We start from the raw sequence: 14,676 nt of genomic DNA on the forward strand, positions 1-14,676 counted from the left end.
ACAGCCTCTTAATATCAACTGTGCTGCCCAGATACTAATACACCTCTTACTCCATCTGAACACTCCTACGGCCATCTGAAGACATTTCTGTACCTGTGTCTACTAATGCCATAACTTACTGTATATTCTTTCAAGACCAAAAACTAGTCAGTTTAACATAGGTATTCTGGTCCCATCTGGGGGCTTTAGGTGCAGGGGGTCCGCCATCCCCTGTCACACAAGTAACCGTGAAATCAACAATTCTTTTTCCTCAGGTGGCTCAGGCATAGTGGCCCAGATAAAATGATGAATCTTTGCCTTCTAATTCCACTGCATCTTTTTCTATAACTATGTGAAAAAGAAATCATCTTGTATGTGGAGATATGTGAACCAAGCAAACTGAATATAAAAAGGCACATAACTCAAATCATTCTTTTGGAATAAAGGATGAATAGGGAAAGTTTTTATTTGTGTTTAGTTATTTCAGATCAAATAATGAAAACCCTAATGAGATATATGATTTCAATTTTCAAAATCTATTATGCATAACTTAAAGAATGTTCTTCATCTCATTGAATTAGCAAGCAAACTACAGTGCAACTGTATTTGAACATTATGTGTTCGAATTCATAGTTGTTATTTATATAAGTCCCATTCTTTTAGGACATAGTGCTAATTGAGACAGAGCATAGCTTACCCATATAGTTGTCATCATATGTGGGTGGTGCAACTCCTGTTTGCTTCTCTCGTGCCAGTTTCCTCAGAATATCCTTGAAGGAATAATTTGCAATGATATCCGCAATGCTTGCAGTGATTACCTGACCTGGATTTAAACAGCGGCATAAATGAAAGGGGCACAAAGGACTGCCACAAAATAGAGTAGAGCTGTAAGGGCAGAGCTGAAATGGAGAGTGTAGCACATGTTCTCTTAGTCTTACTTGTCTTATTTATCTCATGACTACACATAAATCAGTACAAGGCATCGATTCTCTTTTGAACCATCATATAAACAACTCCAGATTCCTTTTACAGCGCTGAATCAAACTGAAGTCAAGCATTTTCAGCCTCAGCTTCTTCAGAACAGCAACCTTTTGAAGCTGCATAGTACAGACGTAACAGACAAATGGAAGTAATTTCTTACAAAAATCTCAAAGCCATGCATTCCATACCATCATACCCAACTAGATCTTCCTTTTTTAATGGCAATGAAAAAACACACACAGATGAAGCTGACAAGAAGGAAGCTGGTGGCAGAGTCTGGGCATCAGCTATGTCGCAAATGTCAAAAACAGTTAAAGCAAAAATATCCCTTTTTTTTCCTTTTCCAAAATTACTGCAGGTTTCATCTACATAAGTTATATCTGGAAAACTACAGCGATGCCATTAATACACTAAAAATATATGCAGAAAGCAACAAAAGGTTACATTCAGAAACAGAGACAAAACACTGAAAATATCACATTTACTGTACAATGATGGGCTATTACAAAAATGAAAGTATTACTAGGAAAATGGCTTATTAAGTAAACAGCAAATGTACTAAAACATCAGCATCAACACTGTTATTTCTATTTGTCTCTCTACAGAGCCTACAGTCTGATTTTTCTCTGACTTCTCTATGCTCAGTGGTGCATTAAAGAATTCCTCTGATTTATTTTTATTGAAAGTAGACCAGAGACTGGTTATCTTAAATTGAGAAAATACTAGACATCAAGAACCACATTTTCCACATTACTTTACGTTTCATTTCTTAGATCAAGTTAACCAGCCAGATGAACATACCTTGCCAATAAAAACTACCAGGCCCGCCTACTATGAGGTCTCCATTCTACAAAAAGCATAATTGAATAAAATTACACAACAAAAGAACTCAACAAAATGAAGCATGCATGGAAAAACAATATAAATGATCAAAAGAATATCAGAATAATGACAAGGGAGAACAGCCTTGTTCAAGGAAAGGATGTATGCACATGGATGCTCAGAAAAACCTACACTTAAATAAAGTTAACATCATCCTACGTATCTTCATTTGAATTAAAGCCAGTATTATTCCAGTACTAACAAGGCATTCCAAAAATTTCCCATCATTTGTACCAAAACAAAGTCAGCATAAAAGAGGGCCTTCAATGAAACAACAGCAATGCTTTACAGAAAAGTACAGTTCAGTACAGTCTACAATGAGGTCTTTACTACTTGACTATTAACAGTGTGAATAACAATGTTGCTCCATAACATTGAAAACAACTCCAATGACGTGAAAGAGGTGTGCTCCTGGCGCAGATAACAACAATAGCTGCAAATTATACTCTTTGGCCCACAATATTTTTCTTGGACTGCCTTGGCATGTAAGAACAACCAGATATTTTCCTTCAGCATTTCCCCTACCACCTCCACAGAAGAACAGTCTTAATCATTAATCTAGCTCCAAAAGCATCATTATATAATCTAGTTTGGCTTCAAAATAGACGGTGGTTCCTGCCCATTATTTCCTGAAAGTCAGGCCTCTGGAAAGCAATGTAAGCGTGAAACACTGAGACAGAAGCATATACAATTTTTGGCTTAGTTGACTATTAATATAGACTAAGGAGAGCCAAATTAGAGTGCTGCTAACAAATGAATGGGTGTTAAACAGTAATAATTCTTATACCTTTTATTTCTTTTTTGTTTTTTTCCTGAAACCAGAAAGTTTTTAGCTTACAAAGAAGAAAAAAACTTCCAATAACTTTGCAAAATTTCCCATACGCAACAGCATGAGCTTAAACTCCTGATTACTGGGACAGTGTGTGGATATGGGGGAATATATATATAGGAATATATATATTAGGAATACATTTGGTCGAAGTATTTCAAAGGCACAATCTTACCTTGTAAAAATCTAAGCTGAAACCTGCTTGACAAAAGCCCTGTCCTTCAGGATCTGCATTGCCTGCAATTATGAAAGTAGAAGCATTTTACTGATTTCATACTGCATGCAGAAGACAGTATACACACAGTATACCTAGAACTGTATGGCTGCAAATGCAAAACTTCCAAAACACAATGAAAGAAGGAAGGAGGTTGTTTTTCTTTCTTTTTTTGTTTGTTTTAAAGAAGCAGAGCAAACCAAGGCCTTCAATAAGAATTTACTAAGGCAAAACGTTGATACAGTGGATGATGGGCCAACATTTAAACAACATCCTGATTATCTGTACCACAGCAAAGGAAAGGTACACATACTCTTCACAAGGTTCACCCCTATAACTGATATCCATTTGCTCAAGTAAGACTTAAGCATAATATTATTCTGAATGTATGTTTGCTCTTGCAAGAACATCTTTCCTGTTTCTGTCCATTTTTAAGTCTAAATTCTTACATAACTGCACAAAGTTGTTGACACCCATTTTAGGCCTTCCCTATGAGTGCTGGAACTCTGCAGGATTGGGAAATTGATGCCAATGATCACTTGAAATTCCTCCCCAAATGGCACCAGCTTTTGGCACAGGCCCAGTAAGACATCAGAAATATATGAAGTAGATCCTGCGGGCACCATTTCTTTTACAGCTTCAGTTGCTTTCTGTGTCTGTCCATCCAGAGATAAGGATTAGTAGATGAAAAAACACTTGGCAGTACAATTCAGCTTAGAGCTTTATTTCAGTTCACTAATGTGTGCAGGTTTTCTGGTAGACCACAGAAAGCATTACTGGGCTATGTTATGTCCTGTCAGATGTCAGGAAAATCCAGCTATGTTATATGATGCTGACTGTATCTTCACAGGAAAGAGAACTTTTAATTATGTGAAGTTGCATATCTACATTTCCTGTAACATGCCTAGAACTTTCCTGGCAAAATAATACACAAGAGGATTGATAGCAGAAGCACAGCTTCCAATAAAGGAACAGTCATAAGGTGTATTTTGAAATTAGCTTATGTTCACCTGGCAATAGCAGGCTCTCTGTTCAATGGATAACATGACAAGAAATGATGTACAGACTTCTCTTGCTATCGGCTACCACTCACAGCTTGAAAGAGCACCCTGTCTTCACTAACCTGAACACTGTAGCTTTGCTTTGGGGGTTTCTAAAGGAAGGGGCAGATTTGCCCATCATATCACACACACAGTGCCCTCAGGAACGTTACTGAATGAACAATTCTCTGATCTGTGAGTGCAGGAACTGCAGTATGCCCAGCCCAGCCAAGTCTCTAGATAGCTCTTATTGATTTTAACAATTTGGAGCACTGAGGTAGTGAGAGTATTAAAAGTCATTATATTTGTCTCGACATAGAATGCCAAAAAGGATGAACAACTGATTTAATCTGACGTGTGGAATTTACTGTAGACTTCTAGGCAACAGAGCTTGATTCTAAACATACATGCACTATTTTTTCCTACTTCTCAAGAAGAAAGGCCCATAGACTGCTACTCCAGTGGAGTGGAGCCGCACATACACAGAATAGCACAGGGAAAGGAGTGGAACAGCAGTGATAATGTGTGCAGATTTCTTCTATGCTAGAAGTCTTTCACAAATGAACTACTGTGGGTGATACTGGTATGAATGGTGATAGAGGCCTGTGTTTCTGTGTGGGGTCTGGTCTTCTAATGGTGATCCTGTGATGAGAGATTTATACTCAGTATGAGCATGAGTAATTGGTTTAAAATGCTGTCTGGTTCTTATCTAGATCTGTTTGCTACATTTTAAAGCCATTTAAGTTGAACCAATTATATCACATCACTATAACTGCACGAGCTTAATTTATTTAATTTCTCCTCTTTCAATTATACAATAAAGCAACCAGTTTCAAGCACACAATTTAATGCTGATTTCTTTTTAAGCCTCATCCAATTCAATGATAACACGCAACAATTTTCATTCAAACAAGACTGCACTAAAAATGAAGGCAAGAAAACACTGAGTGCAGCATCAATTCCTCCAGCACAAGCTGGTTTCTATTAATACCTACTGTTGCGACAAGGTGAGTATTCAGCATAGGCACTGAAGTTCTGAATTGCTACGTAGCAGGTACCAACGGGGTCCTTCTCTGGGCTGTCTTTAAGAGTCCTCCAATGATATAAAGGAGCACAAGCCTACCAAAACAGAAATCATATCACATGTACCTTTCTTAACCAATGTACTTGCCAAAAACTTTTCAATGGCAGGGATGGTGGGGTGGAGATGCTACCTTTCCCTACAGCCTTCCCTCTGTAAAATACAACCAAGCCCTCCCTTGTCTCTCTTTTGCAATGAGAAACCCTCTGGTGAGGCGTTGTTATTAACATTACTGTATTGGCCTTACTTCTGCAATCGGTTCCAGCTGGATGAACCACTGCCTTACTCAGAGCTTACTGGAACAGTCTGAGCTTCTGGAAAACCGGGTTAGGGCCAGAGACTCTAAGACATGCCTCTGCCTAGAACAGCTTACGGAGTAAAACATATTAGAGAGCAAAACCAGAGTGCAGCAAAGAGGAATTATGTGTCCTATGAGGCTGAGGCACATTTCATAGCATTGAGCAAAATGGGTAGAAGAAAGAATTATAAACATAAATGTTGACATAAGGCAGTTTATGATCGGATTTTTAGCTTGCTGACAATTTCTTTTTCTCCCCTTTATAGTCTACAAAGCTTAAAAAAGAACAAACGTAGATTTTCTGTTCAAACTTTACAAAGTACATGTATAAAAGAATGGTACATGAAGGCATAGAACACAAAGTTTGAGACAGGGAGTTAACAGTATGTGCTATCTCTGTAACAGAACACAGTGATGCTTTACTCATCACCTGTTTTATGCCAAAATCCTTCTCCAGATTAACCCCAAGGCACACTATTTAAGGAAAAGCACTTCCTTTACATATTTCTTCCCTTGTAACTACTTTTTAACTAACGACTGGAAATTTTTTAAGCAAATTTCAGCACAGGATTATTGCTTTGCAGTTGTAAAGACTGTAATGTATTATCAAATGATGTCTTCATAATAAAATGAATTCAGCAGCGTTTTCAAAGTAAACTAAAGTAAACTGCAAACAGAAAGTCTGTGTGTAAGCAACATCACCACTGCCTTACTGAGCATTAAGACTGCTCACTCCATGCCAGGCTCCTCTACCAGCAGAGAAAATGCTCAGCAAAACTGGAATACAGACACTGCACTTGGAAAGCAATCCTGACTTGGAGCTTTTATATCCTTATTTTTTTTGCAGCTCTTCTACCCTATAGCACAGCTGAAATCATTTATACATAACAAAATAGGTCAGTGTTCTCTTACTTATTGATCTGAATCAATCCTGTTTTGACATGGCAGCCTCCTCAAGTTATCAGCTCAACTGATTTTACAGATCCATTTTTTACAAGTTATATACATCACCTGCTTTATAAATCACACATAATCATAGACTTCCTTCTTATATTCTATACACAGAGAGCTATTAAAGATACACTTTTGAGAACAGGTAAATATTATCTCCAAATTAATACAAAATATATAAGACTTACCACAACTTTTTCTTTATGAGCTTTGACTGTTGCCCCAAACCACTGATTTGTCTTAAATTCAATTGGTTCCCTGGTGCCATTGACTTTAATTTTCCTGTTGTCTGACAAAGAATGGAGAATTAAGTTGATAGCTTATTTTAAAACGTATTGCCCTGTGAATTACAGATGTAAGTGAACAGAACAAGAGATATATCAATTGCATCATATTTATTGTCATCGTTCTATCAGTTTAATATAGGAGTGTTCTACTAACATTTACGCTTCTCATTGCTCTGAGGAAAATGACTTATTTTCATGTGTGAAATTCACATGTGAAAATTCAAAGTAACTATAATTAAAGTTCGAGGAGAGGAGAGGAGAGGAGAGGAGAGGAGAGGAGAGGAGAGGAGAGGAGAGGAGAGGAGAGGAGAGGAGAGGAGAGGAGAGGAGAGGAGAGGGGTCCTGGAATTTATGATTGATGAACAGAAATATACAAAAATGAGAAAAATCCCTTAAAACTTTCCACATAGGTGGTAGAAACTCTGGAAAAAAAAAGTCTATGTTCTGTAATTAGTTTTTGTCAAGCAAATGAAATTTCTCAGCAGGAATATTCAAGACCCAACACGACAGACAGCAAAGGACTTAGTTTTTAACAGAATTACATGTGTACATACTGTCACAAGAGACAGCTTCTTAATGTTGCTCTATATACACTCTTGCAGATGTCAGCATAAGAGAAGCCATCTGGGCGTAGACTCAAGCCAATTATAATCCATTTCAGGTTTTAATAAAAAGCAGACATCCCTTCCTTTCACCCTTAGTTCTCCAAAGTGAACTGATTTCCCATATGTTCCTGAGCTTTTCTCTTCCCTTACCAGTCATTCCTAATGAACTTCTCAATTTATACATAAGCAGGACATTACTCCTTTCCCCTGCATTCCCTTCTGCTTGTTTCTGGTTCTTATCAAGAAGGATTGCACAGGAATCAGTTATTTTTATTCTAAGTGAAATTAAAAGCATTTACTATCTACCTTGGAAGATAGAAACAAAAAAATAAGTAATGTTATTATATTGTATAGATTTATATATATCTTGTGTGTGTGGAGGGGGGGGAAATGCAGCTGATATAACTGCCCCTTTTAAAAAGCCAGCATGTCCTGGGATTTGGCCAACAGCACAGAGGAGATACCTGAATCCTTTCCATGGATGTTGGGTCACTGGTTACTTCAGCCTGTGATAACCTCATTGATGCTACAGTGCTACAGACACAAACATTAAGAAAAAGCCATGATATTTGGAGCAAGGGAAAATCTCACCTCTGTATTTTCCTAATAGCAAACAAGAAAGTCAAATGAGAAGGGATCTGTACAAGTCTGAAAAGCCTCTGAGAAAGTATCTCCCCTCATAGAAATAATTGTTTCAGTACCATGAAACTGCAAAAGCTAATAAGGAGCTCACAGGAGCTATGAAATCACGTGCTCGCTCCCTCAGGTTGCTCTTTAAAATACAGTTTAGTCTATATATAAGAAACAAACAGTATTTCAGATTGTTATAAAATAAATATTGCTTCCCTAAATCTTTACCAAAATGAAGCCATTAGCACAATTAGCCTGTGTGACCCCACGTGGACTGCTATTACTGTGCACTGGCTGCAATGAATTAGACAGCAAGGCTCCAAGCAAGGATACTCATAAATGCCCCAAGCCAGTCACCATGTACACCTGAGGGCATGATCTGCTGCACAGTCCTCATCCAAATACACACACCTGGGAAGGCCAGATGAACCATGGCCTGAAAAGAACCTCCTTTTATTTTTATCTGACTATAGAAAGCCAAGGATGACGGGCTTAGAGCAGCGAGGCTGACAGAAAAGCTACTTGTTTGTCAGATAAATCACACTCTGGTTCTCAGAGAACAATGAAGTTATTTCTGTCTTTGGCACATCCCTCAATACAGTGCTATCTAAGTGCTTCGAAAAATAACATATCTGTATCGTGACAATACCACCATAAGACAGCAAAATCGCTCTCTTGGTGTTATTTATGAGGATCTGAGGCCTGCATACTATGTCTCTACAGCTATACTTCTGTGAGCAACAACAGCTTGGCTTGCATTCAGGTTGCACAGAGATGTCACCTCTTCTGGAGGAACATGTCTGGCCCCTTCTAGAACTGAGACCAGTTATCTCGTATCCTGATACATGATGCCAGCACAAGGAGAGCTGGGCCACAGGGCAGCAGCTGGGCCAGGCACACAGCACTCAGCCCTGCCTGCAGCACTGCCCAGCGGTGCCTGAGCCCCAGCTGGATCACCTCAGAGCCAGCCCAGGAGCTCTTCCAGATGCTCAGCAGTCTGGATGACTTGGCTTAAACGACAGCCCTGGAGTCACTCTCAATTGTACTGGCTAAGACAGTACTGTAAGCTAAGGACCAGACAAGCAAGAGCATGCAAAGAGTAGTGATGCCTGTATTTAGATTTAGGTGCAAAGACAAAATTAAGCATTTCAGCAACCCTAAATAATCTCATTTTCTGCTGCAGGAGCCAAAACTCCCATGCACTGGTGTTACTCTGCAATCAAGCTTAAGGTACTGCAGACAGGGAAATGTGGTTCTCAGAATCCTTTCTCCACTGTTCTGGACTTGAGCTACCTGGGGCTACCAAAGAGAAGGAGGCCTCTGTAGTATCTGGACAAGAATCCAGACAGAAAAAAATAAACTTACATAAGAACAACAGTACAGAGATTCATTTCTAGGAACTGAAGCCTGAACCTGGAATAAATGTAAATGCCAATCCATCATTTGCACATATGACTAAATTTGGCACTCTCTAGGGCTTGGTCCTGTAGAACTGATTTGCAGATGCCGATAGTGGCTCATTGTGGTTCATTCGGTTATTGAGAACTAATAGTAAAAAGTCAGCATCCCCTGTCCATGTAAGGACATGCAAAACCCCTGCACAGCGAGGAGAGCTGCCTCTGTTTTTATATTTATCTGATACTGCAAACATCTATTTAATTTCTGGTTTTGTATCATGCCTTAGATTCTACTCATGTGAGTTGTTTTAATTTGATAGGTCCTATCAGATCATATCTAAGCAGCGTTATTTGGACTTTCATTCCATGAATCAAGAAAAAAAACAAAAAAAGAATCATCAAACCCAACAGGATTCTTTGCCTGTGTACAATCTGATCAAAAACAAACTGAGACCTCAGGGCATGAACCAACACAGCTAAGGGTATTTTTTTCCCTTATTTAGATAACGTTGAGATTTATAAAAGAAACTGACAAGGGCCCATGATAAATCAGAATGCTACAAGTGAACCATGAGGCTCCAGATAAGGTCTTTCTGGCATATTCACTGAAATGTGTCAGCATTTAAAAGTACAACTAAATTCTGCCTAAGCATTTTCTCTTGAGATGTAAAGTTTCTCTTACAACAGGATTCTAAGTTCTGCTCAGAATCTTACCAACTTTACAGCTAATGATTTTTTCATGTTACTAAATCTCTTGAGTCCCACTATACATCCTTTCCTTATACAGTACCTGGGTTCTGTTACCATCAGCTCAACTTCTGGCCAAATTAGCTCATGATTTTAATCAACTGCACATTGGGCCGTGACTGACCTACATTCCCCTTACCTGTTCTCCTTCAGAGTTTGCCCAAATTCTCTCCTGTTCAGAAAATATACCTTATTTTTCTAACACCGGTGAAGATGACTGACAGTGAAGGCAGCACTACAGTGAGCCCTGGAGACTTAGGGCAAGTGTTTAAAATTCTGCCCTTGGAGCTAATTTAAAACACAAAACTTGTTCCAGCTTGTTTAGTACTACCATTAAAAATAACCATTATAATGAATTCCTGAAATATGAAGTATTCGTTTTTTAACAGCTCTCAAATGCAACAGTGTATTTCAGGGGGCATTAAAGTTTTCTCCTGGCTTCAAGATGCTTTTGAGTACTTCAGAAGTTCCCCATTTAATCAAACAGGGAGAGCTTTCTTCATATTGCTCTCCTGCTACCTCTTCTGGCAGCCTTAAGGAAAAGCATCCTGATTAAACACGAGGACTTTGGAGTTGTACCTCAGTGCTAAGCAGAAATGGTCATGGTAAAACTCTTCATAACGGAGAAAATGAAAAGGAGAAGTTAGTTACGTGTAGATGAGAGAAGGAATCCAGATCATATCTCCTCACTATAATCCCAATGCTTGTTCCCCTGTCTTCCCATCAAGTTTCAAAGACTATCTCTGCCTTCCACCGCAGTGCAATAGGAAGGAACAAGGAAGAGTCCCTGCCCTTCAGTCCATATTTCCTCAAGTAAGGGAATACTAAAAACCCTTCCATTATACCTTACATCAGTCCCTTGCTGCAAATAAATTGGTGAAAGCACTGGTTGTGTTCTAAGGGGCAATGCTTTCAGCTTCCTTCCAGCCTTGGCTCCAGCACCGAGATTTCAGGAGCTCTGAGGGACTGCAGAGTCAGTGCTGCATCAGCAGGAGGAAACAGTTCCTGCTAAAGCCCCTTCTTGGCTGCAGGCCATATCACTGGTCCATTCATATGGGAACGTACTGCTACATGACTTGCGTATTGATGGATGGACTCAACTCCCAGTGCATGCCAAAACTTCATCTTCCTTCTTCCTCTGCCCCCTGGCAGAAACAATCTGTTACATCATGAGGACTAATTACTGACGTAAGTTTGCAAGCAGATACCCTCAGTGCTTTGGAAATGTCGGGACTGAATACTCTGAAGAACAAATCCAGTGTCCTGAGGAGATTAGTGCCACTGTGAGAATTCCCAGTAGAACAACACCAGGTAAGCGGTAGGACTTTCAGGCACAAGCTGTGGATAGTCCTGTATCTCTATTAAGTCTGCTATCTTCTAATCAGAATAGCTTAGTCCACAAACACATCCACATTAACACAAGTTCAGCAGCTGCTTATAGCACTCAGACCAGCTTCACTCCATGGGGAAAATCTGAAGTTGCCTTACACCAGCATTGGGATGGCAGGTCCAAAAGGGCTTCACAGCTCTGTTCTCCCTTCAGGACTCCATGGTGCAGAGGACAAAGATTAGCTTTCCTTAAAATAACTTGTAGTTATCTTCAAAATAGGAAGATGTTGCTCAAAAGAAAATAAAACTGTCACCGTTACAGACTGCAGCACCAAAGTCCATCCTGTCTCAGTGCTCACCATCCTAGCATTAACCTAATGCAGCCTCAGTTGTTCACTAAGGCGCCTATTAACCACCTGGTTCCCACAGATCACTCTCTGAAAAACAATATTTCCTGTGTCTGACGTGATACATTCATTCAATAAACATGTTGGAACCAGTAAAACAAGGGAAAAACATAAATTAGTACAAAGCAAACCCACACCTGTAATGCCTTGATATTAGGAAATGGTTAAAAACTTGACTGAAGTCACCACAGAAAAAATGGTCATTGCCATCACTTCTTAAATTTAGGAGGAACAAGATCCAAATAGCTCTAAGACAAATAATATCAACACATTTGCAAACGATGGAAACCGTGAAATTAGATCCATTTTCCTTCTGGAAACTGTGAAATAATCTTTACAGTTACATAGGAGTTTTAGGTGCCCACTTACAGACGTGTTTCCACCAGCCAACATTGGCCCTATGACATTGCAGGATGACTTGCAATGACCACACACTCCAGCACCTGCAGTTGGCAGCAGAGATGCTCTGCTTGTGAGGTAATTCCAGCCCTGATGCAATGAAAAAGACTACGACATTTTTGCTATAAGGAGTCCTCATTCATTCAGTGAACATTTCTGTTTCTGAGCTCTGATTGGCTGCTGTTGGCAGGAGAAAGTCCAAATAACATCCAAGTGCACTGTATGTATAGTGTCACAGAGCACTACTACACGGAGCTATGAGATCTGGTTTAGTGACTTGTGGTAGCAATGGTAACGGGAGAACGGCTGGACTAGATGATCTTGTAGATCCTTTCCAACCTTGTGATTCTATGATTTGTGCGTTCAGCCCTCAGAAACAGAAGACATTAAAAGCCTTCGTACTCGTATTTGAGTTGTGATATTAAGTTAGTGGTTTTCAACCATCTGCATTTGTTGATCTCTTGAACTTTTTGGCTATAATAGAAATCTCACAGTTTCTGTGAGTGCAGAAATTTCACATACCTATGTTGGGCAATAGATTGCACAAACCTACTTTTCTTTAACAAATTCTTTAGAAGTCCTCTATTGAATTCTTGTGGTGAACAATACTGACTTAATAGCTTGGTACACGGTGCTCAGAGGCTCCGATGGGAGCTGTATGCAAAGACAAATTGAAGTAGACTCATCCAGGCTGGAGCTCACATGGACTGCTCTGGGAAGAAGGTGGTAAAGATGGAAGACTTGCTCCAGGATGTAAAGTATTTTGGAGAGAAAAAAGTGAACAAAATATATGTCTGTTGGGCATCTTGCCTAACTTCAATGTCTGCAAGTCAGGTGTCCATCCAGAGGATACAAAACGCTTCGGGGAGACTGAAGGAACAACGCTTTGTTGAGGCTGAGCTCTCTGCCCTCTCCTGTGGTACAGCACAAAGCCGTGTAGCTGTTCATGGGGAGCTGGGCTAGATGCCTCTTAAGGGTCCTTTCCAACTAATCACTCTATGATTCTATGCACATCCAATACTGCACCCAGAGCAGGAGCCTGGAGCGTGTCTGGAAGAACGTCCAGATGTGAGGAGAGCTCTGAGTGGGGTTTGCAGTGATGAACAGCCCTGGGACGTGTGGCTGGTTGGAGGTGGAAGGGTGAAGGACTGCACTCAGCTGTCGCACTTAAGCTCTTCTAATGTAACCTGTGCTCTGAGAAATAGGCTGAACTGTGTATTGCGTTTGCATTTAAACACACCATAAATGCTAAGATTAAATACAAGGTAAAGAATCATAACCTTTGTTCAACGACTAAACTGTCAAACTTTACCTAAATGAAACCAATCCATTATATATCAAATGAAACCATTTCATTATATCAAATGAAACCAATCCCCGGGAACTCTCGGTTTAAAGTCTTTTCAAAACCTCTAAAGAGACAACAGAAAACATAAACAGCCTGACTTGCTTCAAACGTGCGTTCTCCCTAATTAAATAGGAAACATCTGTCTTGGGATTGTGGAAGCGGCTGCGATCTGCCCACACTGAGCCTAAACCAGCCCGAGCTGCTCTACAGGAGAACCCTCGTTGTCTGCCGAGCAAGCAGCGGCTCCCGGGTCGCTCCATCCGCCCCAGCCGCAGGTTACCGATGCAAGCAGCGGTCGGTGCCCGCACACGGCCCCGCATAGCGCTCACTTACTGGTGTTATCGAAGGGGATCTGCCTGCAGCGCGCGGCCGGCCAGCCGCAGTGGTACACCGCTCCTCCTTCCACGATGTCCGGCTGCGTGGTGTTGGCTCGGGGAGCTCCCACCAGGACGCTGACCCTGCGGACACGCTCGCGAATCACCGGCGGACAAGGGGCCGGGGGCTGTCACACCCCGCCGCCCCCGCCCCGGGATTCAGCCCCGCAGCCCGCCCGCCGCCGGCACCGGCACTCACGTGCTGGGCTCGGGGATGTAGAAATCCACCGAGTACCCGAAGTAGCTGCCGGGCGGCCCGCTGTACACCGTCAGCTTCTCCTCGTCCAGGTTGAAGGCTGATGCCGGCGCGCAGAGCAGCGCTGACAGCAGGAGCAGCGGGCACAGCGGTGGCTGCCGGCGCGGCATCCTCGTCCCGGAGCAGCCCGGAGCGGAGCGGTGCAGCGCGGCGCTGCCTGCGGCGGGGCGGGCGGATGGACGGCGGCTCGGCCCCGTTCGCCGCGCCGGGCGGAGAGCCGAGATCCGGCGCCTCCTGGCGGCCCGTGGGGAGGAAGGGAGGGAGAGTTGGAGGTGAGGCCGCGATTCGGTGCCTTGTCAAAGCGTCTGCACGGCGGCGGTGCTGCTCGCGGGGCTCTCTTAACTTTCCACCTTAGCTCAGCCCAGCTGTCACCCTGCGTGCGCAGCCGCTCCGTGGTGGAGCTAAGGCTGATGGTTTCCACGTGAAACCTCCCTACGCTTCCAGTATGTTCAGGATTTCGAACTGAAGGGTCTGATAATTGAACAGTGCCTTTTAGGCAGCATGAACACATGGAAAAAAATAGAGCTTCATCAGACTGTTATGCAACTGCCAGTGTGGGCATTCATATTGAATATATATATATATATATATATATATATATAAATATGTATGCGAAACCCCCAAAATCTCTTACAACAGAAC

At 41.4% G+C, this 14,676-nt stretch overlaps 1 protein-coding gene across 1 annotated transcript in view; it reads right to left on the reverse strand.

Moving 5' to 3' along the window:
- The window catches only part of ITGA8 (integrin subunit alpha 8), an 84,519-nt gene extending 70,346 nt beyond the window's left edge, over positions 1–14,173 (reverse strand). The window contains exons 1-7 of the mRNA XM_015853426.3: positions 13,978–14,173; positions 13,738–13,862; positions 6,444–6,544; positions 4,921–5,044; positions 2,847–2,908; positions 1,762–1,807; positions 677–802 (exon numbers count right to left, since the gene is read on the reverse strand). Of these exons, the coding sequence (XP_015708912.2) occupies positions 677–802; positions 1,762–1,807; positions 2,847–2,908; positions 4,921–5,044; positions 6,444–6,544; positions 13,738–13,862; positions 13,978–14,144 (751 nt within the window). The 5' untranslated portion in view covers positions 14,145–14,173. The remainder of the gene's footprint in view (positions 1–676; positions 803–1,761; positions 1,808–2,846; positions 2,909–4,920; positions 5,045–6,443; positions 6,545–13,737; positions 13,863–13,977) is intronic.
- Between the last annotated feature and the right edge of the window lie 503 nt (positions 14,174–14,676).

This window comes from Coturnix japonica, chromosome 2 (assembly GCF_054131305.1).
Source record: "Coturnix japonica strain WE chromosome 2, WE-NBRP24, whole genome shotgun sequence".
NCBI lineage: Eukaryota > Metazoa > Chordata > Aves > Galliformes > Phasianidae > Coturnix > Coturnix japonica.